This window comes from Dryas octopetala, chromosome 8 (genome assembly GCF_963921425.1).
Source record: "Dryas octopetala chromosome 8, drDryOcto1.1, whole genome shotgun sequence".
Taxonomy (NCBI): domain Eukaryota; kingdom Viridiplantae; phylum Streptophyta; class Magnoliopsida; order Rosales; family Rosaceae; genus Dryas; species Dryas octopetala.
Window position 1 is genome coordinate 2,220,228 of NC_141373.1, and position 27,257 is coordinate 2,247,484.

The 27,257-nt window shown below is 37.3% G+C and overlaps 6 protein-coding genes across 6 annotated transcripts; 2 read left to right on the top strand and 4 right to left on the bottom strand.

Annotated features, from left to right (window-relative positions):
* The first annotated feature begins 5,210 nt into the window (after positions 1 to 5,210).
* Positions 5,211 to 7,075, top strand: LOC147275897 (transcription factor MYB30-like). The gene is made up of 3 exons (XM_086252877.1): positions 5,211 to 5,465; positions 5,597 to 5,726; positions 6,387 to 7,075. The coding sequence occupies exons 1-3, from the start codon at positions 5,333 to 5,335 to the stop codon at positions 6,883 to 6,885; spliced, it is 762 nt and encodes a 253-aa protein (XP_086109003.1). The 5' UTR covers positions 5,211 to 5,332; the 3' UTR covers positions 6,886 to 7,075.
* A 2,244-nt stretch (positions 7,076 to 9,319) lies between these two features.
* On the bottom strand, positions 9,320 to 10,274 carry LOC147275898 (uncharacterized). Its single transcript, XM_086254988.1, has one exon. It carries the CDS (start codon positions 10,208 to 10,210, stop codon positions 9,635 to 9,637), a length of 576 nt encoding a protein of 191 aa, XP_086111114.1. The 5' UTR covers positions 10,211 to 10,274; the 3' UTR covers positions 9,320 to 9,634.
* Positions 10,275 to 11,166: 892 nt separating this feature from the next.
* On the bottom strand, positions 11,167 to 16,005 carry LOC147275899 (mitochondrial import inner membrane translocase subunit TIM44-2-like). The gene is made up of 14 exons (XM_086253659.1): positions 15,715 to 16,005; positions 15,485 to 15,591; positions 14,819 to 14,902; positions 14,604 to 14,679; positions 14,118 to 14,162; positions 13,620 to 14,030; positions 13,434 to 13,502; positions 13,072 to 13,136; positions 12,918 to 12,986; positions 12,742 to 12,814; positions 12,443 to 12,547; positions 11,799 to 11,870; positions 11,648 to 11,710; positions 11,167 to 11,482 (listed from the first exon to the last, which is right to left on the bottom strand). The coding sequence occupies exons 1-14, from the start codon at positions 15,790 to 15,792 to the stop codon at positions 11,351 to 11,353; spliced, it is 1,449 nt and encodes a 482-aa protein (XP_086109785.1). The 5' UTR covers positions 15,793 to 16,005; the 3' UTR covers positions 11,167 to 11,350.
* A 778-nt stretch (positions 16,006 to 16,783) lies between these two features.
* Positions 16,784 to 17,643, bottom strand: LOC147275900 (pollen Ole e I family allergen protein). The gene is made up of 2 exons (XM_086255232.1): positions 17,378 to 17,643; positions 16,784 to 17,282 (listed from the first exon to the last, which is right to left on the bottom strand). Exons 1-2 carry the CDS (start codon positions 17,512 to 17,514, stop codon positions 16,961 to 16,963), a joined length of 459 nt encoding a protein of 152 aa, XP_086111358.1. The 5' UTR covers positions 17,515 to 17,643; the 3' UTR covers positions 16,784 to 16,960.
* A 1,574-nt stretch (positions 17,644 to 19,217) lies between these two features.
* LOC147275901 (prunin 1 Pru du 6-like) lies at positions 19,218 to 21,054 on the top strand. Its single transcript, XM_086252908.1, has 4 exons — positions 19,218 to 19,512; positions 19,596 to 19,897; positions 19,981 to 20,580; positions 20,662 to 21,054. Exons 1-4 carry the CDS (start codon positions 19,218 to 19,220, stop codon positions 21,052 to 21,054), a joined length of 1,590 nt encoding a protein of 529 aa, XP_086109034.1.
* A 3,272-nt stretch (positions 21,055 to 24,326) lies between these two features.
* On the bottom strand, positions 24,327 to 26,368 carry LOC147275902 (prunin 1 Pru du 6-like). Its single transcript, XM_086254030.1, has 4 exons — positions 26,071 to 26,368; positions 25,532 to 25,974; positions 24,818 to 25,456; positions 24,327 to 24,740 (listed from the first exon to the last, which is right to left on the bottom strand). Exons 1-4 carry the CDS (start codon positions 26,366 to 26,368, stop codon positions 24,327 to 24,329), a joined length of 1,794 nt encoding a protein of 597 aa, XP_086110156.1.
* Positions 26,369 to 27,257: the final 889 nt, after the last annotated feature.

The window sequence follows — 27,257 nt, forward strand, 5'->3', positions numbered from 1 at the left end:
GAGTCTTCAAAAATAAAAATGCTTTCAATGCATGGGTTGATGACATGGACTTCCATCATTGATGTGTAGGCTGCAATGTCTTTGCTCTAAATTTATATAATAATATCGCAGATGGTAATCTTTTTCAATCTAAACAATAGAAAAAAAGTGTTCATAGCATCTCCTTGCAGATGCTCACTTTAATTAAAAGCTCACTCTCACTCTTTGTTATTTAAACGTGCATATCTTTTTGATGTCCTTGGTTGTACAAGCATATCTAGTAGTAACACGGCCGACGTATATGTATATATATATATAGTAAATAAATTTTATAAAGGCAGCCTTTCAAATTCAAGAGCCAGACTGTTATTGGTCATTTGACTCATTTTTGAACAATGATCCCATTTAAACAAGTATATAATAAAGGTAGGCTTTGGCTGCTGATTCAAACTCCTTCACAATTTTTTAATGCATCATATTGGATCTGGTCACAAATACAACATTCGTCCCATCTGTCAAGGCAGCCTAAGGAACTACTTGATATGATCTCTAAGTTTTTAATTGATATTTGATGGGATAAAATATATCATGTTGACCCGTGGAGGCGTGGATCATCAACCCATAAAACTTACACCTTGTGATTCAAAATCATTCATTCCGGCCAAACAATTATGAATGCATATGATATAATAAACTATACACTAGCGTGCCTCAAAGAACAGGACCAATCAACCGACGAAGATTCACTTATTAGAAAAGAAGAAGAGTTGAAAGCAGTGCGTGTCAACTGTCAACTTGTCAAATGCATATCGACATCGATCAATATCTGAGTATAAACTTTTTAGATCTATGCATGCATGTATGCAATATTTGTATGCCCAAAATGACGATGGTAGCTTTCGATTTCCATTATTTCCGATGCTAATTTATAGCATACAGGAAATTGTACTATTAGTTCACTTATTATTTAGAAAGTTTCATATTTGTTCATGATCTTTTTTTTATTTTTTATTAGTCTATTAACGTTGTGACATTTTTTATTATGGTCCAAATCGTTAAATTAGCACAAACGACTATATATTTCAGTTATGTGCTGCACATATGGGGAACTATTATGGTCAATTAATTTTTTACTTACTTCTATATTGATCCACTAATTCTTCATTTAGTTCTATATTAATCCACAACTGTGCGGCTTAAAATAAACGACCATTTAATGCACCAATGATGTAATTTCTTCTGAATTCTTCTTCTCGTCGATAGAAAGACCCCTTTTCTTAAAAAAAACATTAACCTCTTTGCTCGGGTCTTTGGTTGACGCTATTATGTGGAAAAGACCCCGATTTTTTCAAAGCATACATTACCTACTCTTCTTCCCTCTAAATAAAAAGAAAAAGTTGGTATTTGAAGGCATCTTAATTTTCATGATTCATGTGTAATTTGTCCATGTATACATATAAAAACACATGCACGTGCATGTGTCACGATAAAATAACATCATGCATCTTAATTATGAAATTAATTTATTTGAAGTTGTCCACCATAATATATAATATTTGTTCGCAATGGAACAGAGCACAATTGTTGTACAAAATTCTCAATATATAATTTTCAATGTTTGACGGGCACTAGCTACTTTGCAAACACTAACTTCTGTCAAAGAGGTAGCTAGGTTAGAAATTCTGGGAAATTAGTTGATTGATGGCTTCCACATATCTTTGATCAGATGCGCGCATGCTATATATACGGCTGTATTATTTGATTGTGGTTCTCTTTGGATCACTATTTTGTTTTCTAATATGAGAGAAACATATATATAGTTGCAATAAAATGATGTTATGTAATGAAATAATAATGTTAGAATCACTAAATTTGTTCATCAAACTTACTCAATCACTAAATATGTATCAATACACACGTACGGTACATATAAGTTTGAAACAAAAATACATATGTAATTCGCTTTACCATCATCTTTTATATGTAGTATATATTTTCATGTTTTTAAAAAAAATCATCCGTTGGGATATAAAATAATTATTAAAGGATTTATTTTAAATAGCGCGCTGTAAATCAACAAACTTTTATCATCGATCGATCTTCTTTCTTACTATTTGCAATGTCGGTAACGTCATGGATTATGCAATGACTAGCTTTGAATTTTTAGAGCATATATGTACGTTGAAACTACTTTAATTAAGAGGTTGTAGGTCATACTCACTTCAAAAGCTACACATATTATATATGTGTATAAAGAAATGTGGCACACTATAGTCAAGACTCAAGATTTCGCTTATGATATCTTTACTCACGATCATATTTAGGTCTTAATACATTTAACCGGCCAGGAAAAAGTTGCCAAAAGTTTAACACATATATTTAATAATATTTAAGAAGATACAAGATTGAAAACTAGCTACTTTTTCCTTGAGATTCAAGTGTACTTAAAGTTAATTTCTGTGTAAAACCGATAAGGCACGAGTTGATTGTAATTCAATCATATCATGCCTACCTAATTATAAATAAAGGCCAATAACATAAGACTAAGAAAGATAAAAAAATTTAGCCTCATTCAGAAGCACCAAAGCATGGACTGTTTTTGGAGAAATTATAGGGTATAACCGATATATCGTCATATGGTATAACCAATCCAACGTGTAAGGGTATTATTGGACAATGTGTGTATATTAGTATGGTATAATATTGATAATATCCACTCATATTATAACACATAGACTGGTTATACCACGTGTCAGTATATCGGTTATACAGAATAATTTCTCATATTTTTGGGTATATATGGATGGCGGCATTGATATATATATTTGATTCCTATAATTAATATTCAAGTTGATCAATCCGTGGTGAGCATGATCTACTAAAGTTTTTGCCTAATCCAATCAATTATCCGAATTTTGAGGTTTTATTAAGCAACTGGTTTGGCCTTCAAATTTGGGATAATATATATTTGGGCTTCAAATCAATATTTATATAATAAAATAAAATTGTTTTTGAATCTTAAAATTTATCTCCGGATCCGAATGGCTGAGATCGTTTCGGCTTAAATCAAATGGTCAGTTATTTATTTTCCAAATTTACTTTCCCGCCCATGAGATTGGTTTGCCGCATCTCTCTCATTAATTAATTTTCTCTTAATTCTCTCTTCTTAATTAATTTTCCCTTAATTTCACATATTCAATTTTTTTTTTTTGAGTTTTTCATTTGGGTTGAACAACTAGGTTTATTTGTATTTGTGATTTAAGAATAGAAATTAGAGAAACCTATTAAACAGATTATGTTTGCCAAACTATCGGTGTTTGTGCAATAAAAAGAGTCGTTTCACACTCGAGGGAGCGAGTGTGGAGAGGCTAGTCATTATACATAATAAGACCGTTTTTTTATTCCTTTATCAAACGATATTGAGGAATGAGAAATTTAAATTCGAGACTTCATATATAAAAGTTCTACAACAGTTACAACCCCCCAGCCCCCTCCAACTTAATTAGTAAGACAACTTAAACATACATATGGTAATGCTAGCTGTTGCATATCAACATTGACATGAGTACTCATTAATATTATCCTAATAGATCATTAATGGGTTAATAATCGGATACAATAAGGACAGATACAATCATCCAAATTATATGAATTTCACATATATGCATTAACGAATCATTTAAAGTTTTCCTAAGTGCACTTCTGTAGGGAGAAGAAAAAGAAAGAAGAAAGTTAAGAGTAACTTAATTTGAAGGGGTTGTGACATCATTAGTGAGTAATTATCTGGGACAGTCATACGAGTATACGACTATTATTGTATACGATTATTAGTTCCACTTAGTCATCATCAGCACTTGTTTGTCCATGTTGACGGAAACGGCTGATTTCTTTAGTTCAACTTGTTGATATCATGACTGTAATAGTTTCGTGTAAATTTGTCAAATATGGTTTAATTAATTATGAATGGCCTAGCTCCTGGTCCCAGTACTTCAAAGTCGGCATGAATAATTTAATTCCATCTCTTTGAAAATCTTACACATGAACAGATATATATATAGAGAAATTAATATGGTGAGATGAAGCTAGTGGTGAGCTCAGTGGCATTTACTGTCCTACTAGGCCATAATTTCATTGGTAATTGGTTTCAGAGTTTCTTAGTGGTACAGTTTGATATGTCATTTTCTTAACATTCTGATAATATATTACACAACACTTGAAACTAAACCAAACTTGGTCTTTACTCTTTGATCAAAAACTTGGTATATACCACACTTATGTTCGTCTTCAAAAGTATCTTAGGTTTGAATACTTTACAGTAGCGATATCCAATATTTAGGCACACCGATCAATTTTCTTGGAGGTCTATAAATTCAAATGTGAATGTAAAATTAGCCCATTTTAAAGTCCTCTCTCTGTGAAGTAGAAATGTCAACTGTTATATTTAGATGAACACATCCATATGCATATGATGATTCATTGACTCTTGGGTTCCATCATAAGATTATGAGAGAGAATTAGAACAAAAACAAAAACTGAGCTCTAAGATATTTTCTGTTTTCAAAGAATTACTTTATTCAATCGGTTTTTTAATTTGAAAGAATTTTATTTAATTAATTAATTGAAATTAAACTATATATGAAACATTCTGTTTTTTTCACCTACGTACAAAGACAGGACAGCAACATCTTTAATTAGTACTCTACAATCTACTCATGGGGACAAGCCTCTTTCTTTGACCCCCAAAGCAATTGATCGATGTTGAACTTGAAACAATGCCACAGATCGAGTTGGGATTTCCTGGATACACCCAATACGTATTAAGATTTAAAGCCCCCAGAAATTTAAGAATCAACCAAAAATTAACCAAATAAATTCCAACTTAAAAGAGTAAATGCATCATAATTAAAAGTAGAAAAGTCAGAATTGAGTAAACACAATGCATAAAGGTTAATTCACATCCGTTTCAGGAAAATATATATCCCCACGTTTTAGTTTGACTATTCAAACAATACGTCATGTACACCACACTATACCCCACACTATACCCCACATAGCAAGAGATTTCCTAGAAAATTTGGGTCGGATTTGCCTTTTAATTAGGATTCATTTAATTAAACCTGTACTTGGACTATTCGTACCAGCTGCCAGCAACTTTTGCTTTGGAAGACCTCACATCACATGATCAATATCACCCCTATATATATATGGTCCTCTCATGTCTCATCCTTTGGCCTTGCTATCATTGTTTTGAGCGTTTAGATCGCAGAGAGAGTTAAAAAACAAAGGCTAGCCTTAGCAGTTCTAGCTACAAGGGTTTCTGATTATCATCAACTTTGAAATTAAGAGACCAAAAATGGTGAGAGCTCCATGCTGTGAGAAGATGGGGTTGAAGAAAGGCCCTTGGACCCCTGAAGAAGATCACATACTCATCACTTACATTCAACAGTATGGCCATGGCAACTGGAGGGCACTTCCTAAACAAGCTGGTAATTAACTAAATATTGCCGTTTAATTCTTTTTCACTCAATTGTTCAATTTCATTTGGTGAGCTCTGTCTTTCATGACTGTTAATTTGAACCTTAATTGACGAGTTGTCTGTTGATTTCTATATATGCAGGTTTATTAAGGTGTGGAAAGAGTTGCAGACTCAGATGGACAAACTACTTGAGGCCAGATATCAAACGAGGCAATTTTAGCAGGGAAGAAGAAGACACCATCATCAACTTGCATCAAATGTTGGGAAACAGGTATGTACCCATGTCATGATGATCAATTCTTCGTACGTCAACACATGTCAGATTGTCATTGATTTAGGATAAGGAATTAATGACCATATAATTAAGGAGTTAAAGTATTGTTCAATTTTTTGAAAAATTATTTTATATAATCCATATTCTGTTATGTGATGTAATTAATTTAACGTGTCATAATATAAGTGGATGTTATTAATACTATATTTTATTAATATAAATATATTATCTAATAATGTTAAATTAATAACACTACATAACAATATATCAGATATACCCAATAATTTTCTCATTTTTTCTAAAAGACAATTATAGTAGCTAGTGAAGATGTATCGTCGATATATGCTTGTGAATCCTTGTACAGAATTCATATATATGCGTATGCATGCTGGTGAAACATGTGGGACTGAAAAGATTCCTTGTGCATACATGACCTCTCGTGTGCTAGTTTAAACAAAAAAAACAGACACGTTTTTCGAGCCTTAAAATACTATTAGACATGCAGCATAGCACTTTGCATAGTGCACATAATCATTCATGTGACAGTAGAAAACAGATTTGATAGCATTTGTTTACATTTGCTTACACTTGACGTCTAATTTTTAATGCATCTATTGCGTATCCTAATGTGATTTTACTACCTCTCCTTTTCCTCAGATGGTCGGCTATTGCAGCAAGATTGCCGGGTCGCACAGACAATGAAATAAAAAACGTTTGGCACACCCACTTGAAAAAGAGGCTCCAACAACAACAAAACCACACCACGAACCCATACCCATATACCAAACAAGAAGCAGAAGGTCCAAGACCCGAACCCGAAACCGTGGATTATGGGCCAGTTTCTCCACCACAATGCACTACTTCAAGTGACACCTCCTCTGTCACCACCACCAGCATGAAAGTTGATGATTGTGCAGCAAATAATTTACCAGAAGTGGATGAGAATTTCTGGTCAGAAGTCTTGTCAGCTGAAAATTGTGGGGTAGTGGTGAATGATTTTGAGGCAGTCGGTGCAGACCCACAAGAACCACAAGTCATGAATTTGGAGCCTATTATTGATGGGTTTAGTTCAGATATGTATGACCACAGCATGGACTTTTGGTACAGCGTTTTCACAAGAGCAGAGGGTCAAATCCCAGAGTTATTAGAAATTTGAGATATGATCATGAATGACTGCTGTTTTGTAATTTTCTTGGTTAGATTTTGAGTTGGGAAAATGGATTTGAGTTGGTTTGTACGTACGTCTAATTTCTTTGACCCTGAAAATGAGGTCGGTTGTTCAACGCGGCAAAAGAGTATGTATACTAATAAATGTTCAATTTTGTCGAAATCGATTAATTGCTCAATGCATGCTCATGGACAAAAATATCATGTTATAATTGTTCGACCAACAAAGCAAATCCTTTTTCAACTTGTAGCACACCAGGACAACAATAGAGAAACCAAAGGTTCTCTAGCCCAAGATCACAAAACAATATATTCCTTAAGAAGAACAAATCAGAAGGAAAAATAGCAGAATAGGAAATGGCTCCAAAGTAAAACTTTTCTGCTCTAATGAGAAAACTCGGTACAAAAAAGAGAGGCTACGGAGCCTTTTATGATAAAGGCCAAAAGCCTCTCTTCCAAAACAGCTGGACGTATTAACTAGATAAAGGCCTAGCTTGAGCCACATAAACAAAACAGAACATAAATGGTGTTTTATGTTTTCAAAAAAAGAACTTTAAAGCTTAACAATGGTCACCATAAGGTCCAATGTTACAATATTCTAATTAAGTAATTAACCATTAAGAAAATTTGATATATACAGAATTTAAGAAGTGTAATAACATTATTCTATCATATAATCTGACATGTTAAGTTATTAACTATGAATATAATTTCATCTAATTAATAATATGTAATACCATTTTATTAATTTCAAACTGTATATGTTACATTAATTTGTTTAATATAAGAATATTAATCCACATTGTTGTTGTTTGATCTTAATGTGAAAAAATGGGTTGGGTCTATACACAATGCTTTCTATGGATACCTATTTTCGTCTTTCTCTTCCCTCCTTCACTGTATTGATTCCCACTTAAGAGCATGATTACCAAACGTACAGTAGGTTTCATATCAAGTTGGAATTTTATTTTAATATCCTCATGAATATCAGATTTGGAGTTATCAAGTATCACTTATATATATCTATTTTATAATCCTAGATAATTATCCTTTGAAAGTGTGCTTAAATTTTTAAGAGAACAAAAACCAAGAAAAAGAAACAAAGCACCAAACACGTGCGCTTTGGGCAAGCCTGAAAAAAGAGTTTGTGCATGTAGCTAACATGAATTTAAAGCATATTTAAGCCTATATAATCCCCCCTAGCAAAAAAAAAAAAAAAAAAAGCCTATATAATCTCGCACAAGATATGCATGTCTATGCTAATATCCACTCAACTACTTTGTCTCACACTATTTAGTAAAACACTAAAATTCTATAATTAAAGAATATATTGTTTTTTTTTTAATTATAAACATATATTTAACAAAAACACTGCTACACTCACTAAATTTGTTCATCGAATGATATCCTAAAAGTTTATTATTTATTCAAATTTAAACTAAGTTTAAAACTGATTTATTTACAGTAAGTAAGTAGTGACCTACATCATTTGGTGAATAAATTTAGTATGTTTGTTGTTAAAAATTTAGCAAAATCAGCTTTGTCTCCCTCTTAAAATACTTTGAAGTTTGAACATTCCTATTCTACCGCTGAAAGAAATGCATATTCTTTTGAGTTGGGCTTGGGAAACCCCCTCAGAGCTAAATTTGGGTCCTAAATAGAGGTTCATATTAAGCAAAGAATCCAAAAAGTAAACCTGAAGCCCATATGTCGTTCACTTGGGCCGACATCCAAAAGAAAACTGAAAGCCCAATAGCAAGAGTTTAAGTAAATGCGAAACGTGGTCGTTTTGGGGAACTGATAACAGAGATGTCCTCTTTTCTAACTCGTGTTACGAACCTGAAAACAGAGATGCCTCCTCCAGCGGAAGAGAAAAGACTTGCTACTTGGGGAACTGATATCCCAGATGATTTGGTTTTAGATGAGAAATTACTTGCTGAATCTCTTAAAAAGGTGTTGCCAACTTTCTATACAACTTCAAATCTTGAGTTGAAAAGATAACATGCATGTCTATATTTTGAATTTGTTGTTGGAGTACTTAACTAATATTTTTCCTTTCTTTGGTAAATTTGCCTAGTGTTTAAGCGGTGGAGTCTGTGTGGCTTTCTTGTGGATTTTCTCACCATTTTTTTTATCAATTTCAGGTTACTGCTGAGGATATGGAGGCTTATAGGATGAAGAAAGTCCACCATGATGATCCAATGAAGGATTTTCTATTCTATTCTATTCTTCTCATTTACACTACATCATTTGGATATTTGATCTTTATGGTTATGGGTAATATGAGGTTTTGTTTTGTATTTAATCGAATAATATGTATATTATTCTTAACTCAAATTTTTTAAAATAATTTGTTTGAACCCAAATCTTTGTTTTATGAACCAGACCTCTTCAAAACTCAATTTCTTAATTCACAACTCGAATGTGATACAATCGGCTAATGAATAATTATACATTAGTTGAAAAACCAAATTTTGTACAACAAATCCCATTATTGACCTTTGGGAAGCACATTTAATCTAAATTGGCCCTTTTTCTTTGAACTCTTCTGCAGACCCATCATGAAACGATCTGCAACCAAACCTATACTCTTCCATATATTATTGCATAACATCCCAACACCTTCCAACTTCTAAGCAAGGCATGAACTGCTTTTAGGACAACATACGCTTTATTTACATGTTGTAGAGGATCTAATTAATTTTCCCTCCTTTTAATCTAAATAGTGAAGGGTTTTACTACAAAGCACGTGCCAACTTCTCTTGATCCTCCATTTCTGCTCTGAACCTAGCTATAAACTCCTCTGCTCTTTCATCAATTCCCTGCATGAGGGGTGAAGCAAATCCCAGTGACTCCCAGATATCATCCTCTGCACAAGTTGCTGATTGAGTCCCGCTTTCATGATTAGCTGCTGCAGCTTGCTTGCAGCTTGTTGATCCCGGCACAGCACCGGGCTCAGGATGATGATCATTAACAGGCTCGATATACTTGCTCGGCGGGCACTTTGCTAGCTCAGACACAGCAGGCTCGTTAAACAACTTGTCAACATACACATGATTGTGAAGGAGCTTGTGGCGACTGAAGCGAAAACGCAGGGCAAGGCGTGGTTTTCGTTGAAAACGTAGTTGGAGAAATTTGTAGGGTCCAAGTCTAACAGAAGCAGAAGCTGCTGCTCCAGTACTAGTTATGGTGTTGACACGATTTCTTCTGGGTTTGTGGATGCCTTTGGGTTTGTAGAGTTTTCTCTGTATTTTGGAAGTGAAGCTCTTCCAAGCCCTTTTGGCTGGTGGAAGCCTCAGTCTCAAGAAAGACATGAGAGACACAGAGAGAGGGAAGGCTTTTGGCTTTTGGTTATGCAGTGTTGCGAGTTTGTGTTTCGATGGGTTTTTTTTTTATAGTGGGGTAAGCAGCTGCTAGATTCTTTTAGCTTTTGGATTTTGTTTCTTATTATTGTGGCTGTATTCGCTTTGTGCAATTTTATATATGGATTAGTAGCTTACTTCTTACTCTACGCGTTTGAAAATAAGCAGTTTATTATAGAAGCCAAAAAGCAGCTTGATTCTAGAATATATGGTGCAACTTTCACAGCTTGGATGGATTGAAGATGCAGAGCCCACCCAAACTCAAAATGGAAGTTACTTAATTCGAGTCTAAAACGAAATATCAACCCATTTAGATTAGAATGGATTTAACTCAAGTTTATCTCATAATTATATTTTATGAGTTCGAATGGGTTGGTTTTGGTTCAACTTGGATTGCTCAAATTCCAACCCGAATTCAGCTTGACAGTTTCTCATTCAAACTCGATCAACCCACTATACAAGTTCAAATGTCGAATTGGGTTCAAACATGAACAACCTCAGCTCTTTTGTTGAGAGAGCTTTTTGTCTCTTTGTGCTACTACTATTAGTGGGTTAACCTTTTCTACCCAAGGAAATAAACCTTTAGGCCATCGCTTATCTTAGTGTTTCAAGATGCCTCATAAATATGAGATATGATGGAGATGGATCATGGATGCCCTTTTTTCCTTCTCCTTTTTGATGTCTATTCTCCCAACTAGTGGTAGTAAATAAGCAAGTGCAGTACAATGCATCTACTTATCCTCTTCTGCAACTTGTAAAAGATTCTAAGGTCGCATAGAATCAAATGCAAGCAGCAACCAATAGAGACTTCCATTTGACAGGTACCGAGTCTTACTATTTGAAGGAAAAAAAGGTGAGGAGAAAAAAAAAGCATATTTGTACTCTATTTGGCAGCAAGAATTTATTCATTAATTTAAATGTGAGAAAAATAATATTCCTTTAAAATATATAATTATGCTTAATACACAACTATGTTTAATTGATAAACAATAAATGAGATATAATCTACTACAAAATTTCCTGGCGGTGAATAACAACCCAGGGAAGTTTGCTACAACATCCATGAATACCATCAGACTTTTATGAAGAGAACTAAATAAGGGCTTGAACTCCAAATTGTTGCATCTCTCTTACCCTCCATATTGGGTAGAGAGCACCTTCATCAAGTTCTTCAAGATCCACTTGTTGCATGGCCCAGGCATAGTACACTGTGTGGATTGTATCCTAATGAAACAATACCATATCACAAAACATGAGTTTGTACACATAAAAATTCTAACAACCAGAACGATGACACAATAATATGTGTTTATACAGCTCTTCATGAGCAAGTGAATATGCTCAAGTGGGGAAAACAACACATTTAAATATATATGTATTAACATTTACCTTGCCGCCTTCTGTTATGGAACCAGTTTTATCACGTACACAATAGACTTGCTGCGTTTGGAACTGTAAAATGTTCATGGAGAAGGGCAGTTGCTATCAGCGTTTGCTTCTGTTATATCAATTAAGTTTTAAGAAAATATGAAATGCCTACCACTACAATGATTATGGGAGAGTCTCCCATCATTTTGGTCTCTCTTACTTCCACATCAGATATATGCAGAATCTGCAACCCAAAAAATCATATATTTGTAACACAATAATATATCCATGCCAAATACAAGCTTATGCCCTGAAAAAGATTCCTTCACTCATTTCTACCATATCAGTGTACAAACAAAAATTAGGCTACAAATGATTTCTCAACCGACTTCAGTAAATGACCCTAGAGCATACAAAAGCTGCTATTTAGGAATCTTTAATCAACTTTCAAAGTCATGAAAAAGAGCTTGCATTATTATTGCCATGTGATTTTAAAATGATGTGGCTGCCACATCAAAATGATCCAAACTTCAAAGAAACTTAGTCTCTTCATCAAATCAAACATTGATTAGCTATTATAAAAATATATTAGCTTCAGCAAGGATTCATATGCATAACTAAAGTTTTATACCTCCAATCTCACTTCTCATTTCTGATGAAGTCTAGCCTTCAGTCTCAAATATCAAAATTATATATAATACTAAAAGACAAGAAGATAAGCATGCATTTCTAATTAACATTTCTTCAATATTGAACTCAACTATGTAATTGGCATGGAAACATTAATATATTATAAGAAGAAGCAAACTTTATTACCTTGTTATCTATAAAGATACCATGGCTTTGTAAAGCCGTACGCTCGGCTTTACACCGTTCAATCACCTCAGTGCTGCAATACTTCTTCAGTGTTTCAATATCTCCCTGTAAATTTAAAGCACTTGTTATTCCAATAAAGAAGAGAAACTCTAGTGACACTCACATGGGCCACCACTGAGATGATATGTTGAGAGCAAACCATGAACTAAGAAAAAAAAAACATGAGAGAGAGAGAGAGAGTGGGGGTAGGTAACACAATTCTGGCATTCCTAAGGAAGCTCAGCTTGCTCAGTACTAACCTTCATGTAAGCATTAAGCACGGGTTTGACAGCACCCTGAACTTCTACCACAAACTCTGGCAAAGAGAAAGATCTAATCCATCCAAAACATTAAAATTGGAGAGAAGAAATTAATAAAGTCATCAAAATATAAAGATAAATATGACAACAAGCAGCAATGGGCAAAATGATCATACGGATCTCGGCGACGGATCTCCTTGATTGATGCAGCAGTATTTGTTTCTTGAAAAATAGTTTCATTGATACTGTCAAAGGATGGTCAACTCAGCACTCAAATATTTGGTAAAAATATAACTCGTATAACAAGTTAACAATGCTTAGCAGGCATACTCTTGAATTTTGTGAACAATTGGGCTATCGCTTGTCTCCCAATGTTCCCGCATGTCCTCAGCAATCTGCCAATTTCAACAAAGATGAGCAATACAGCAAAATCAAGAGAGATAGTATACTAATATACATAAACAAGTTGTCGATCATAGGGACAACTGAAACCCAATATCATGGCATTCTCATGCAGTTATACTCACTACATCTATCTTGGAAAGAGCACAAAATGTAATATTTCTTGTTCAGAATACATTAATATAAATGATCACAACCATGACAGGATCGTAACATGTATATGTTCATCAAAATGAAGTATAAACTAGATTTTAGAGAAAAAAAGAAACAACATCTGAATTGTAGCATACCTCCTGGGTTTTTGTCACAACAGGTTCACTTAACCCACTGACGCGCTTGAATATAGGATGACCTTGCAACTAGGTAAGAGAGTAAAAACAAAAACAAAAGCAAAAATCAAAATTTATTTCAACTAAGGGAAAAGGCAAATAAATAGAAAATTTTTGTAATATTTCATGCAAGCGTGAAAATTTAACCTTCATTCTGATAGCCTCCCACTTTTTACTCCAGCGAGATTGTTTGGTGGGTGTAACAACAATGTCGGTTCTTGTACTTCTTTCACCTTGTGGGGTGGAAGGAGGAGTATACTCCAGGTGCTTTCTCTTAGTTGGATTATCACTTAACTCATCCTTTACAATGTCATATCCCTTTTTTGCCAAGTCAATAAACTTTGCTTCCTTAAGTCTATGGAAGGCAGAGGAAACATTTGAGGAAGAAACACTTGACCTAAATTTGCCAAATAATGTTTCTGCAGTATCACTGGACCCTGACTGCTGCTGTTTGTCTTCCCCAGATGTTGAGGCCTTCGTTTTATCTTCTGCATCAGCAACATGCTCAGCTGAAGCACCAGAAGCCTGTTCTTTCCCAATTCCAAAAGATTCTTTGACCTAAATTGGACAAAAAAATAAACTTCAGCAGATTGAAGCACATAGCATAACATTTGTAAGAGGTAAGGAAAAAAACACCAAGCAGACCTCCTCTGTGGCAGCTGAGATCTTCTCTTTTACATTGGAAGAAACCTGCAAACATAATTATCAATGAATCATATTTACTAGAAAATATGCAAGTTTCCTATGAGAATAAATGATGAACAAATGCCAAAGTGGCAGTAATGGCAGTTGTTACTGGTGCATATAAGAACAATAGGAGTAAGAGCCACAACAGTGCAAAAACATCTGACCCTCCTTCTTGGATATGTTTGTGCTTTTGTAATACTTACAATGCCCTCAATTTCCCATACAAGCATGTTTGTCCGGTTAGTCTCATAAAAGAAACATCTGAACTCTAACAGGAAAAAAAATGTTTGTCTAGGAAATTGAGGGCATTGTAAGAATTACAAAAGCACATACACATCCAGGAAGGAGCCCTAAGCAAGATATAACCCTAATAAAAATGATTAGACAATCCAGAATTCTACATATTTGAAGCACTGCCTATATTGAAGGTATTTGAAATCAGACCTTCTTTGCTGCTGCTTCAGCCTCCGTCCAAACACCATCCACCTGCTTGTACAGCTGCTCAGTTGTCTGCTTCGTTCTGCATTCGCCATTTCACCATCTCAGAGCCTCCACTGGAAGTGCCCAGCCAGCCTTGACATACAAGGGTATGTCTCAGCCTATAAAATAAGAAGACTAAAAATTTCTATGGCATGAAAGTGGCTATATCACATAATTACCTAACTTTCAGCTCTTCTTTCACCCCTTTGAGCTCTTCCGCTTTTTCTTTCAGCTCCTTGACTGACTGTTGAAATTCTGGATTCCTGCAACCAGGGGAATAATGACGAGTATAATGTCCCCAAATCTCTGATGAGAACTTGTAATAATTAAAAAAGTAGATGTTATAACGATTACAAAAACAATTTTGCAGAGCTTTGAACAAAATGGGAAAATAGGAAGAAACTGTTAATTTTTACTTCAGAATGGAAGTGGAGACTCAAGCCATTACTAACAGTTACTCACACTGTAAATTGAGAGTCAGCTCCACAAAGCCTTCTATCTCATAAAAACCACATCAATGACCCAACAGAGGTCAACCAAACCAAAAGATTGTGTTACCTTCCACTCTCAAATGACTAATTATAATTGCCTTTTCAGTTCAAGAAGCACACTATACATATAAAGTTTCAAAATTTTTACATGTAACACAGCCTTGAAAAAAAATTCGAGCCCAACATCAATGTTAAACAAGGAAAACAAATTAAAATAGCAGATTTTACATAGATATATATATATATCATATATGTTCCTAAGCTTTGGCTGCCCAATATATAAGAATTAGCTTATGTACATGCATACATACACATTTTACACACGTAGAATAGAGTGAATGAAGTGAGAGATACTTGTTAACTTCGCCTTTCACTTGCTTCGAAAACTCATTGAAGACACTGAATCGACGATTCCCAGAATACCCATTTGCTGAAAGCAATCGAATCCTCGTGCTGGAAACCTATCTCAGCAAATCCCCCATCCCCAAAATAAAAAATAAAACAAAAAAAGGACAAATATTAAATTAACCCAATAAATGCCGGAAAGTTTCAATCTTCGATTACTAATGTTCAAAGGAACGAACCTGTTGTTGGGACGTCAGCTGAAGCAAGAGGGGTTGTCTGTGAAGGTACAAATCGCGAACTAGCTTTCTACCAGCCATCAAATTTGGGGGAAAGTTAAATTTTCTCAAAAACAGAGAAGAAAAAAATGGTGTTTTTCTTGTTCTGTTTTTTTTTTTTTTTTATCTTTCTCGGAAAAGTTGGAAGCTTTGGTGTCTGTATTAGTATCCAGTTTCCATACTTGGGAGGGAAGAAAAGGACGAATAGACAATGGAGCTGAAGGTGTAAGTTACACTTCACAAACCAAACCAAACAAGGCTTCCGAACTCTAGGGTTTCTGTTTAGTTTTTTCTTTTCTTTTGTTCTCAGCAGATTTTTTGAACTTGAATGAGCCCATACTAAACAGGCCCAATACTGTTTTCTTTTTTTAAAGCCCATTTAATGAGCAGCCCAACTCATTGATATCATGATTCATGAGCTTCTTTTCTCCATCTATACTTCGAAAAATTATTGAGTGTATCAAATACACCGTTATTTGGTATAATTAATTTAATCTGTAAGAGTATTATTAAACAATATATTTATATTAGTAAAATATACTATATTAGTAATAACATTCATTCACATTATGATACGTTGGATTGATTACAACACATGACGATTTATCGGATACACAGAATGATTTCTCTATACTTCTGTAATACTCATGGTCCTTTTTCGGTTAATGCCTAAGTATTTTTTTTTGGTGGAATTCCCTTATTAATTACTTTACATAAATTTTGTTTATTTATAAGGAATTTTAGTTTTAATATCCTCCATTTATTCCGTATCCATTTGTAGGTTGATGTTCTACATGTAGGGCCACATAAAGTTTGATGGTGGAATGTTACTTCATTGAATCCCTCATAATGACTCTAAAAAGTTCATGACCAAACATTTAGAAGTTCAATTGAATTCTTGAGAGAATGGAACAAAAACTTCCACACATCATACATTATGTGATTATTATGTTGGTCTCTCTCATTAAGAGTCAACAAAAAACTAAATCGACTAAATGGATTGGATTAAAATTTGAAGAACTTACACTTCATCAAGATAAATCTCATCACAATATCCCCATTGCCAAAATTGAACCCAAATATAGAGTTTAAGCCACCATTAATTTAAGCTAGAACGAAGTATTCTATTAGTATTTAGGTCCATAGTGACAAAAACAAAATGCAAAAGCAAGAAAACACATATGGGTTATGATATCACATCAAATAGTTGCTAATGACAAGCCTCATTGGCAACAGAGAAGTGTTGGGCTTGAAGGGCTGCAGATTTCTCGGACACCAAAGCTTGTATGACCAAAGTCTTGACCTGCCAAGGCGTGTAAGGGAACCCCTTCCTTGCGTACGAGTTGAGCAGGGCTGCGCTCGCCTGCTTCAGCAGCCTAGGGAACGCGTTCTCCTCGTCGTTCCTGGCCGTCGCTTCCAGCAGCGTCAGATCAGATCTGTACCGTTCATATGCTCTTGACCCGAACACCTTCGACACCGTTGATGTCTGTGGGACCATCCTTGGCCACGCCTCCCTCCTGCTCCCCCAATACCTGTGGAATGTGCATCATAAGTTATACATGTCACCACCACCTAATCATAACCCAACAAAGAGAAAATAAGAAAGACAGAGAGAGAGAAACCCAACTGTGGAGTGCATCTTCCTGTAGTTCTTGTAAAGAGAAACCCTGGTCTCTGGGTTTTAGCTGTAGTAGTTGATACAGAGCAGGCAAGAACAAGTAGAAGAAGGAGAACGAGTTGACTCCGTTGAGAAGGCCTCCCCATTTTCTTGTTGGCTCAGTTACTGAACTAAGATTTGTTTCATTTTCTGCTGTTTGGGATCTGAGATTCTCTGAATATTTACCTCTACTCGCTTTCAAACTAGGTCTTGGTCTTGTAGACACTCAACCACCACTGCTGTCCCGTTTTTTAATGCAACTGGTCCTCTACTCCTCTTCTCAATATAAGTGTTTTTTACTATCTTACCCTTCGGTTTTCATTGTGATTTGAATACAAACGTGGAGCAAGTGTTTTTTACTAACTTACCCTTCTGTTTTCATTGTGTTTTGAATACAAACGTGTACCATATTGTTATTCGGAAAAACAGGCTCATGTGCAACACAGCTGGAGGGCCTGGAACTTGTTTATGCTTTGATGCTTTCATTGAATTTGAACTCAACCAACAAAAAGCTCAGCATCATTGGACATGTCAAATTGGCTTCTTCAAAGTGGCAACATCATCCAACATAGATAGGGTGAAGATGGGATGTTCCACTTCAAGGAACATTGTGACTACAAGTACAACAATAGATGTAAGTCGTTCAATGTCATTATTGTGGGTAGTTTAGTTTTTATTTATTTATGGTACAAGGGCACAAGACACAATAACCACAACATTTAATTGTTGCATCAAAGACTCATGGTTTGGTTAGGCCTAACCTTGGATCTCATATTTATGTCTGAGCCAAACTCTATGAGAAATTGGGAAGATGAACATAAGAAGAACTTGGGCTTGGCCCAACTCACAATCCATGTTCTTTATGAATGGCTTCAACGCAGCCCAAATTCAAATTGGACTTACATTGTATACAAGTTGGCCCAAAGAATTGTTCTTTTTTTTTTTTGGTCACGTTGCCATGTATTTTAATTATTTTTACAGGGTGAAAAATTTTCGAGCATAAATGCATAATGATTTAATAAAGATACTTATAATGCATAAATGGATCCTCTTTGAATTCATTTTTTTCTTCCAATCAAATACGTACAAAGAACAACAAAACATCAGTCAAATAGAACAAAGTTCAGTTCATAATTGAGAATATAAGGATTTGACGCCAAATAAAGAAAGTATAATATAATTGCATTTAGAGTTTCACATGGAAAAGGATGAAAATAAGTGATTGTCTTGTAAAACCATAAATCAGTCACCTGGAGTCAAATATTATTTAATTATAATGGTAACATATGCATGCATCAGTATATATTATCAAATATAAAATATTATTTGAGTTAAAAAGATATGGAATATGGATGATGGATCAAGAACTATCCACGAGTTCTTATTAATGGAAGGAATAATGGAATATTGGTAATGAATTAAATTTTACTTTACCAATTAATCAAACAGCTTCAGACCATCATCGGATATTCGAATTCGATTCCTTCACTTTGCCCTTTATTCGTACCAGGTTCAAGCCCAGCAAAATTTACTTCACTTGCAGACAATAATGCCAAAAACCCACCAGGTTTCCACAGCGTTCAAGAACTTGTACGTTCTCTGAAGGCATTAATTAGCCACCTGCCCTAAAAGACAGAATGAGGTGTAAGCATTTGAAGCTCCAAAGCCATGCACAAAGAAAAGTGGCTGCAGATTCCTTACACACAATATTCATACGTGTCTCAATGAGTCAATGCCCAAAGCCTTCTCCTCCTATAAATACAAACTCCTTCTACTCGCCGCTTCACCTCAACCCAATTAAGTAGCAGCAATGGCTAAGTGTCTAGCGCTCTCTATTTCGCTTTGCTTACTAGTCTTGTTCAATGGCTGTCTGGCTCGTCAGCAGCAATCCCAGTCGGGCCAAAATGAGTGCCAGCTCAACAGGCTCCAAGCCCGTGAACCCGACAACGTTATTGAGTCCGAAGCTGGCCTGACCGAGTCCTGGGACTACAACCAGGACGACTTCCAGTGCGCTGGTGTCGCCGCCGTGAGACGAACCATCGAACCCAACGGCCTCCACTTGCCTTCCTACACCAACGCTCCTCAGCTCATTTACGTTGTCAGAGGTAGTACAAATTAATACAATGATACGCACACTTTAAGCAATGAATCAAATTGCATGCATGGATTTATTAATTCATTTGTGCAGGTAGGGGTGTTTTGGGAGTGGTGTTCCCTGGCTGTCCCGAGACTTTCGAAGAATCTGACCAACAGTCTCAGCAGCAACAACAATACCAACAATCTCGACGACAAGGACGTCAGCAACAGGGCCAGAGCCGGTTCGAGGAACATGACCGCCACCAGAGGATCCGATACGTCCGAGAGGGTGATGTCATCGCCTTACCCGCCGGAGTAGCTTACTGGAGCTACAACGACGGCAAGCAGCCTCTTGTTGCTGTTGCTCTTCTCGACACCAGCAACGACCAGAACCAGCTCGACCAAAACCCAAGGGTAATTAAGTCATTAACAAAAGAATTAGTAGCCAACAAATGAACTAATAATTATTTCGTTGATTAATTATGTACGTGTTACAGAGATTTTATCTGGCTGGTAACCCACAAAGTGAGTTTGACCAGCAACAACAAGGTCAACGCCACCAGAGTGACCGGCAAGGCCAGCATGAGAGCCAGAGACAGCGTGAGGACGAACAAGATAGAGGGCAGAGACAGCGAGAGCAAAGAAGGGGGAAGAAGCAGCATCAGGGGCGCCAGAGCTCGAACAACAACAACAACATTTTCTCCGGCTTCGACACAAACCTACTCGCTGAGGCTCTCAACGTGGACGAACAGACCGCGAGGCAGCTCCAGGGCCAGAACGACGACGACAGGAACGAGATTGTGAGAGTCAGGGGAAGACTCGACTTCCTCAGCCCACTCAGCGACAGGCACGGCAGCCGGGAGGAGCGCGAACGTGAGCAGCGACAACAGGAGCGACAGGAAGAGGAGAGAGAGCAAGAGCAGTACAACAGTGTCGAGGTCAGAGGGTGCAGACAGAGGATCCGAGAGAACATCGGCGACCCTTCACGCGCCGACGTTTTCACTCCCCAGGGCGGTCGCATCAGCACCCTGAACAGCGAGAACCTCCCGCTGCTCAGGTGGATCGGGCTCAGCGCTGAGCGGGGCTTCCTCTACAACGTGAGTGAAAATGGAGAGTAAAAATGATTCTTATATTAAAACTTTTCAACTGATCATCTCGTGTATCATCTCTTTATGTAGAATGCTATTTACAGCCCACACTGGAACCTCAGGGCCCACCAAGTGTACTACGTGATAAGGGGTAACGCGAGGGTCCAGGTGGTGAACCAGAACGGCGAGGCCATCTTGGACGACGAGGTGAGGGAGGGCCAGCTGTTCATTGTGCCCCAGAACCACGCAGTGTTGCAGCAGGCTAGCAATGAGGGTTACGAGTTCATTAACTTCAGAACCGAGGACAATGCGCCCATTAACACTCTAGCGGGCCAGACCTCGGCCTTGCGGGCACTGCCGGATGAAGTGCTGACCAACGCGTTCCAGATTTCTCGAGAGCAGGCTCAGAGGCTCAAGTACAACAGGCAGGAGAGTGCTGTGTTGAGCGCAAGTTCTTCACGGAGGAGGGAAATAATGGCATAAGCATGCATGCATGTGATATGAGATATGTAACGTACGTAAAATGTAATGCGCGGCACGTAGTGTTAGTAACTAGTGAGGGTAAAGAATAAAAAACGACCTTATATATAAGGGTTGGCTGTATTAAATGTAAGAGGAAGAGCTTTCTAGCTAGTAAGTAAATAAATAGTACTACTACTAGTACTATTACCTACCTGTAGATTTATGCATGTAAGAATCGAATCCATCTAATAAATTTTCAATGAAACACATTCTATATGTTTCAGTCCCCCTATACATATATGTACACTATACAAACATATACACATGTACACATTTTATATTAATTTTTTTTAGGATGGATCCGATTGATAAAGAGAGGAAGTGTGTTTCGGTTACCTAAAACGATCTCTTTTCTAGATGTATCAACAAATCTTCAACTCAAATAAATAATGGGTTGAACAAGTACTGCATTTCGTTTTATATATCTTTATTTGATAAAAGGGATCGATTTAAATGTTTAAGGTTTTTTTTGGTACATTTTTTTTCAAGGTAAACATGAAATTGCCTGATGATGATTGCTTTGCTCTGATCGTGATTAAATTAAATACTCATTAGGCATCCGTAGAAAGAGTAAAATTAAATTCCATATGAGGAGACAAAACCTGTTAAATCCAAAAGGTCCAAAACTTCAAATCGATCTCCATAAGTAATCATTCGAATCCTGACTGAAAGCTAGGGCTTAATTTTCAATGGTTTTTTTTCTACTTTCAAATTATTTTCAGCTCGATTTATATTATAAATTTATTCCGAAATTACACAAACGTTTGACTCTAGTGTGTGTAGCCTCTATCCCTAAAGCTTTAACATAGTGGGCATTAAATTCATGACTAAGTATGTGTCATATGTTTAGATCAGTAGCTACATATATTTAAGGAAAAAGAAGAGAAAATTTCATTAGAAGGATATTACTGTTGAGAGTAATGTGGAGTAATGTCCCTAAACCCTAAACCTTAAACTAGAGCTTAGTATATGTGCTTATAAGTCATGGGCCTCTCCATCCATTGCCAATTGGTTTTGGGTTGGATGCTCTAATTCTATCATGATATATATCAGAGCTTGGTTATCCGCGTGTAAGGCCAAACGGCCACACGTGCTCCCACGTCACCCAATACAATTTGTTCACGTGTAAGGCTCAAAAATCTCGCCACACGTGCAGGGGCGTGTTGAGAGTAATGTGAAGCAATGTCCCACATCGGAATACTAGAGCTTAGTATATGTGCTTATAAGTCATGAGCCTCTCCACCCATTGCCAATTGGTTTTGGGTTGGATGCTCTAATTTTATGAATTACATGCATAAGATTGTTGAGAATAATGTGGAGTAATGTCCCACATCGCAAAACTCGAGTTTAGCATATGTGCTTATAAGTTTTGGGCCTCTCCACCCATTGCCAATTGATTTTGGGTTGGATGCTCAAATTCTATCATGGTATAAGAGCTTGGTTATCCATGTGTAAGGCCCAACGGCCATACGTGCTCCCACGTCACCCAATACAATTTGTTCACGTGTAAGGCTCAAAAATCTCGTCACACGTGCAGGGCGTGCTGAGAGTAATGTGGAGCAATATCCCACATCGAAAATCTAGAGGTTAACATATGTGCTTATAAATCTTGAATCTCTCCACTCATTGACAATTAGTTTTGGATTAAATGTTCTAATTTTAACAAAGATTACTCATACCTAGTAGTAGTTATAATTAATCACTTGGTAGAAGCTAGTCTATCGACTAGATTTCATCTTACAATAAATTTTCATAATTTTTAATTATATCGTGGACGATGTACATGAGTTGAGGAGAGTGAGTGTATGAAGGCAAGTGAAGGCCAGCGCACTGGAAATCGTCCTAGCTGTAGTCCCACGCCTCGATCTGACCCGCTTCCGACTCAATGCGGTTTTCGGGTTCACGGGCTTGGAGCCTGTCCAGTTGGCACTCATTTTGCTGGCTATACTGAGATTCTAGGCGAGCTGCTAAGCAGCCGTGGAAGAGTACAAGCAAGCAAAGTGAAAGGCAGAGCGCTAAAGACTTGGCCATAGTGCTTTTTGGGTTCGCTTGAAGTAGTGAAAAGAAGGCGTTTGTGTTTATATATAGGAGGTAGAAGGAAGTGAAGGAGGCCAGGAGGGACACGTGTGAAAGGTAGTGTAAGGAATCTTTAGCCATTTTTCTGTTTGCATGGCTTATGCAGCTTTAAATTGTTACACCTCAATGTGTCTTTTAGGGCAGGTGGCTCTTGGCTTCAGAGAACATACAAACAAAGACGTACGTGCAGTGCTGGTGTTTTGTTTTGTTTTGTTTGAGTTCAATTAAGATCGATGTTTCTAGTGAACTTTGTGTTGGGGAGTTTTTAGGAATTCACCCAGTTCTGACAATAAGGTGCATGGTTGCCATTATATTGTCTGCAAACTATAAAATGAAATTAAAGGATTCAAATTTCAAATATCTAAATTGCCATTTGGAAAAGTAAAGTTCATTACCAAATTATAATTTACCTTCATCTTTTTGGACAGCACACCAAAATACCCTTAACAAATTAAGCAATTTGATAGTAATGTAATACACACAATATTCTCTTGTTAAAAAATGAGTAATGCTAGGGCTGTCATATTTTATGGAATACCCTTAACACCTCTTACGTACGGACGGAATTGAGTTCCATAGATGGGTTTACATGAAAGAGAACTTGAAACTTAAAAAAACCTAGTCCAGTTATTAGCCATACAACAAGAGAATATATGTCATTAAAAACAAAGGCCATAAACTATGATGCAATGAAAACCATGGACCTATATATACTGTTAATTTCCAAGAGATCGCGCGAGGTACGTACCTCCTCACACAGGACTCTTATCCATTTATGTAATTCGATATATATAAAATTGCATGGGGTTTATGAGGTAATTTTAATTAGCAACCATAAGAAGCAATTCCTAGCTTATTGGTGTTATAACCAAACTTAAAGAGAAAATTAATTAATTTATTTTGTTTTAGGCAAAAGGAAGAGAAAATTCATTAAAAAGATTAGAAGCATAAGATTAGACGCAGTAGTTATTTAATTAAGTACTAGCTACATTGATTACTAGATCGATCTCCTCTTACAAAGAAAGCCATATAAGGCCATTTTTACCTATTTATTCTCAACCCTTCCTTATTAGTACCATGCATTAACCAAAAACGTACACGTATTACTGCCGCCGCATTACATTATTATGTACGTCCGTACATTACATTACATGCATTTATGCAATAGCCCATCTTGATCTATCACGAGGAGAGGAAGAACTCTGCTGTGATGCGCTCAAAGCAGTGGTCTCCTGCCTGTTGTACTTGAGCCTCCTTGCCTGCTCCCGATCAACCTGGTAGGCGTTGGCAATCACTTCATCGGGAAGTGCCCGCAAGACGGAGGTCCTGCCGGCCATAGTGTTGATCACGGCTTTGTCCTCAGTCTTGAAGGCCACGTACTCGAATCCCTGGTTGCCGGCTTTGTGCAACACAGCATGGTTGTGTGGCACAATGTACAGCTGTCCCTCGCGGACCTCGTCGTCCAAGATGGCCTCACCTTCGTGGTTCACCACCTGGACCCTCGCACTTCCTCTGATCACGTAGAACACTTCGTGTGCAAGCAGGTTCCAGTGTGGGCTGTAGATAGCATTCTGCATGCAAAATAATAATCAATTATTTAATTAAGCTCATTTATTATCAAATCTAAGTCATTGTGCTAATTACTCACGTTGTAGAAGAAACCTCTCTCGGCGCTGAGGCCGAGCCACCTAAGGATGGGCAAGTTGTTGCTGTTGACGAAGTTGATGCGACCGGCTTGGGGAGTGAACACGTCAGCGCTTGAAGCTTTTCCAATGTTTTCTTTGATCCTCAAGTTGCAGAATGTCTCCTCAAGGCCGTTGTCACGTGATCCCCGGGACTCCTGCTGGCGTCCTCCTTGCTGTCTTCTCTGCTCGCGCTCCCTCTGCTCCCTCTCCTGCTGCTGTTGCTCCTGTTGTGGGTCACGTGACCTGGGAGGGTGGACGAAGTCGAGGCGTCCCTTCACTCTCACGATCTGGTTCCTGTTCTGGTCGTTCTGGCCCTGGAGCTGCTTTGCGGTTTCGCTGTCGACATTGAGAGCCTCTGCGAGGAGGTTGGTGTCGAAGCCAGCGAAGATGTTGTTGTTTGAGTTGCCTTGTTGCTGTCTTTGTCTCCTATCTTGCTCGCGTTGGCGATCTTGGTCTCTCTGCTGCTGTCCACGCTCGCCCCTCTGGCCTTGGTCACGGTCTTGTTCTCTCTGCTGCTCGCGCTGGTGTTGCTGCTTTGAACCTTGGCGCCCTTGCTGTTGTTGCTCAAACTCATCTTGTGGGTTTCCAGCAAGATAGAACCTCTGCACATATTATATATAAAATTATTACACAAGTAAGTAATTAATTAATTAATTAGTGATTAATCTGTTACGTACTCTTGGGTTACTGTCGAGCTGGTTTTGGTCGTTGCTGGTGTCAAGAAGGGAAACGGCAACAAGCTCTTGGTCGCCTTCGTTGTAAGACCAGTAGGCAACTCCGGCAGGGATTGCGATGAGGTCACCCTCCCTGATGCGTCGGATCTTCTGGTGGCGGTCTAGTTCCTCGAATTGCTGTCGGCCTTGTTGTTGTTGCTGTCCCTGGCGTCGACCATGTTGTTGTTGTCTCTGTTGACGGTCTTGTTCTTGTTGTCGCTGCTGACGGTCTTGTTCTTGTTCTCCCTGTTGACGGTCTTGTCCTTGTTCTCTTTGACGACGGTCATGCTCCTGTTGTCTTTGTTGACGGTCTTGGTCCTGTTGTCCCTGTCGACGGTCTTGAGATTGCTGAGGTTCTTCGAATGTCTCAGGACATCCAGGGAATACAGTCCCAAGAACACCCCTACCTGGATGCGCAATTTAATTAGTAAGAATTAATATTATTTGATTGGAGGATGTTATTATTTTTAATTATAACGATATTGTTAGAGAGAACGTAATACCTTTGACGATGTAAATGAGCTGAGGAGCGTTGGAGTAGGAAGGCAAGTGGAGGCCGTTTTGTTCGATGGTGACTCGAACGGCGGCGACGCCAGCGCACTGGAAGTCGTCGTCGTTGTAGTTCCAGGACTCGATCTGACCGGCTTCGGACTCAATGCGGTTGTCTGGTTCGCGGGCTTGGAGCCTGTTGAGCTGGCACTCATTCTGCTGCTGCTGCTGAGATTGCTGGCGAGATGCTAGGCAGCCATTGAAGAGGACAAGTAAGCAAAGTGAAAAACAGAGCGCTAAGGACTTAGCCATTTGGAGATCGATATGAAAGCTACTACTTAACTGGGTTGATGTGAAGTGGTGAGTCGAAGGCGTTGGTATTTATAGGAGGGAAAAGCTTTGGCCATTGAGACACGTATCAAATTGTGTGTAAGGAATCTGTCGCCATTTTTCTATTTTGCATGGTTATGAAGCTTGAAATGCTTACACCTCATTCTGTCTTTTAGGGCAGGTGGCTAATAGCTTCAACCATTCTTGTCTGCAAGTGAAGTAAATTTTACTGCCTTTGAACCTGGTCCAGATACAGGGCAAAGTGAAGGCATCCGATGATGATCTCAAAGCTAGCCGCTTAATTCATTTGTACTGTACGTTTTTTTTTTTTTGTTTGCGTTCAAGATCGATCTTTCTAGCTAGTGGCGTTGTCTTAATTGGTGAAGGCTTTTCGACTAATTCACCTCTAATCTACACTTAAACTACTGATAAACGAGAGTACACACAGGTTTAATTTTAACGTTTAAGGCCAGAAAATGTGACAATCGATCGGAGCTTTACACCAATCGATTGATATATAGTGCAGTGACTTATATATATTTTATAAGAAATTTTAAATTCTAAATATTAAACTCATAGTATACTAAATTTTACCTAAACAAAATCAATTAAGTCCTAACAACCAAAAAAATATATTAAAAACCTGAAAGATAATAGAGAATAAAACTTTTGTAGCAGATCGATCGGTACGTACTGTTATGATAAAAACATGAATGCACCTCCATATATCAATGCATTTTCGTTCTTATATATTAAAAAAACAAAATACGTACATACGTACTTTTGAATCTTCCTAAATAGTTTTAATAATTTACTAATTAATAAAATTATGGACTTGTATTAAATTTATTGACTTGTTTTAATAATTTAC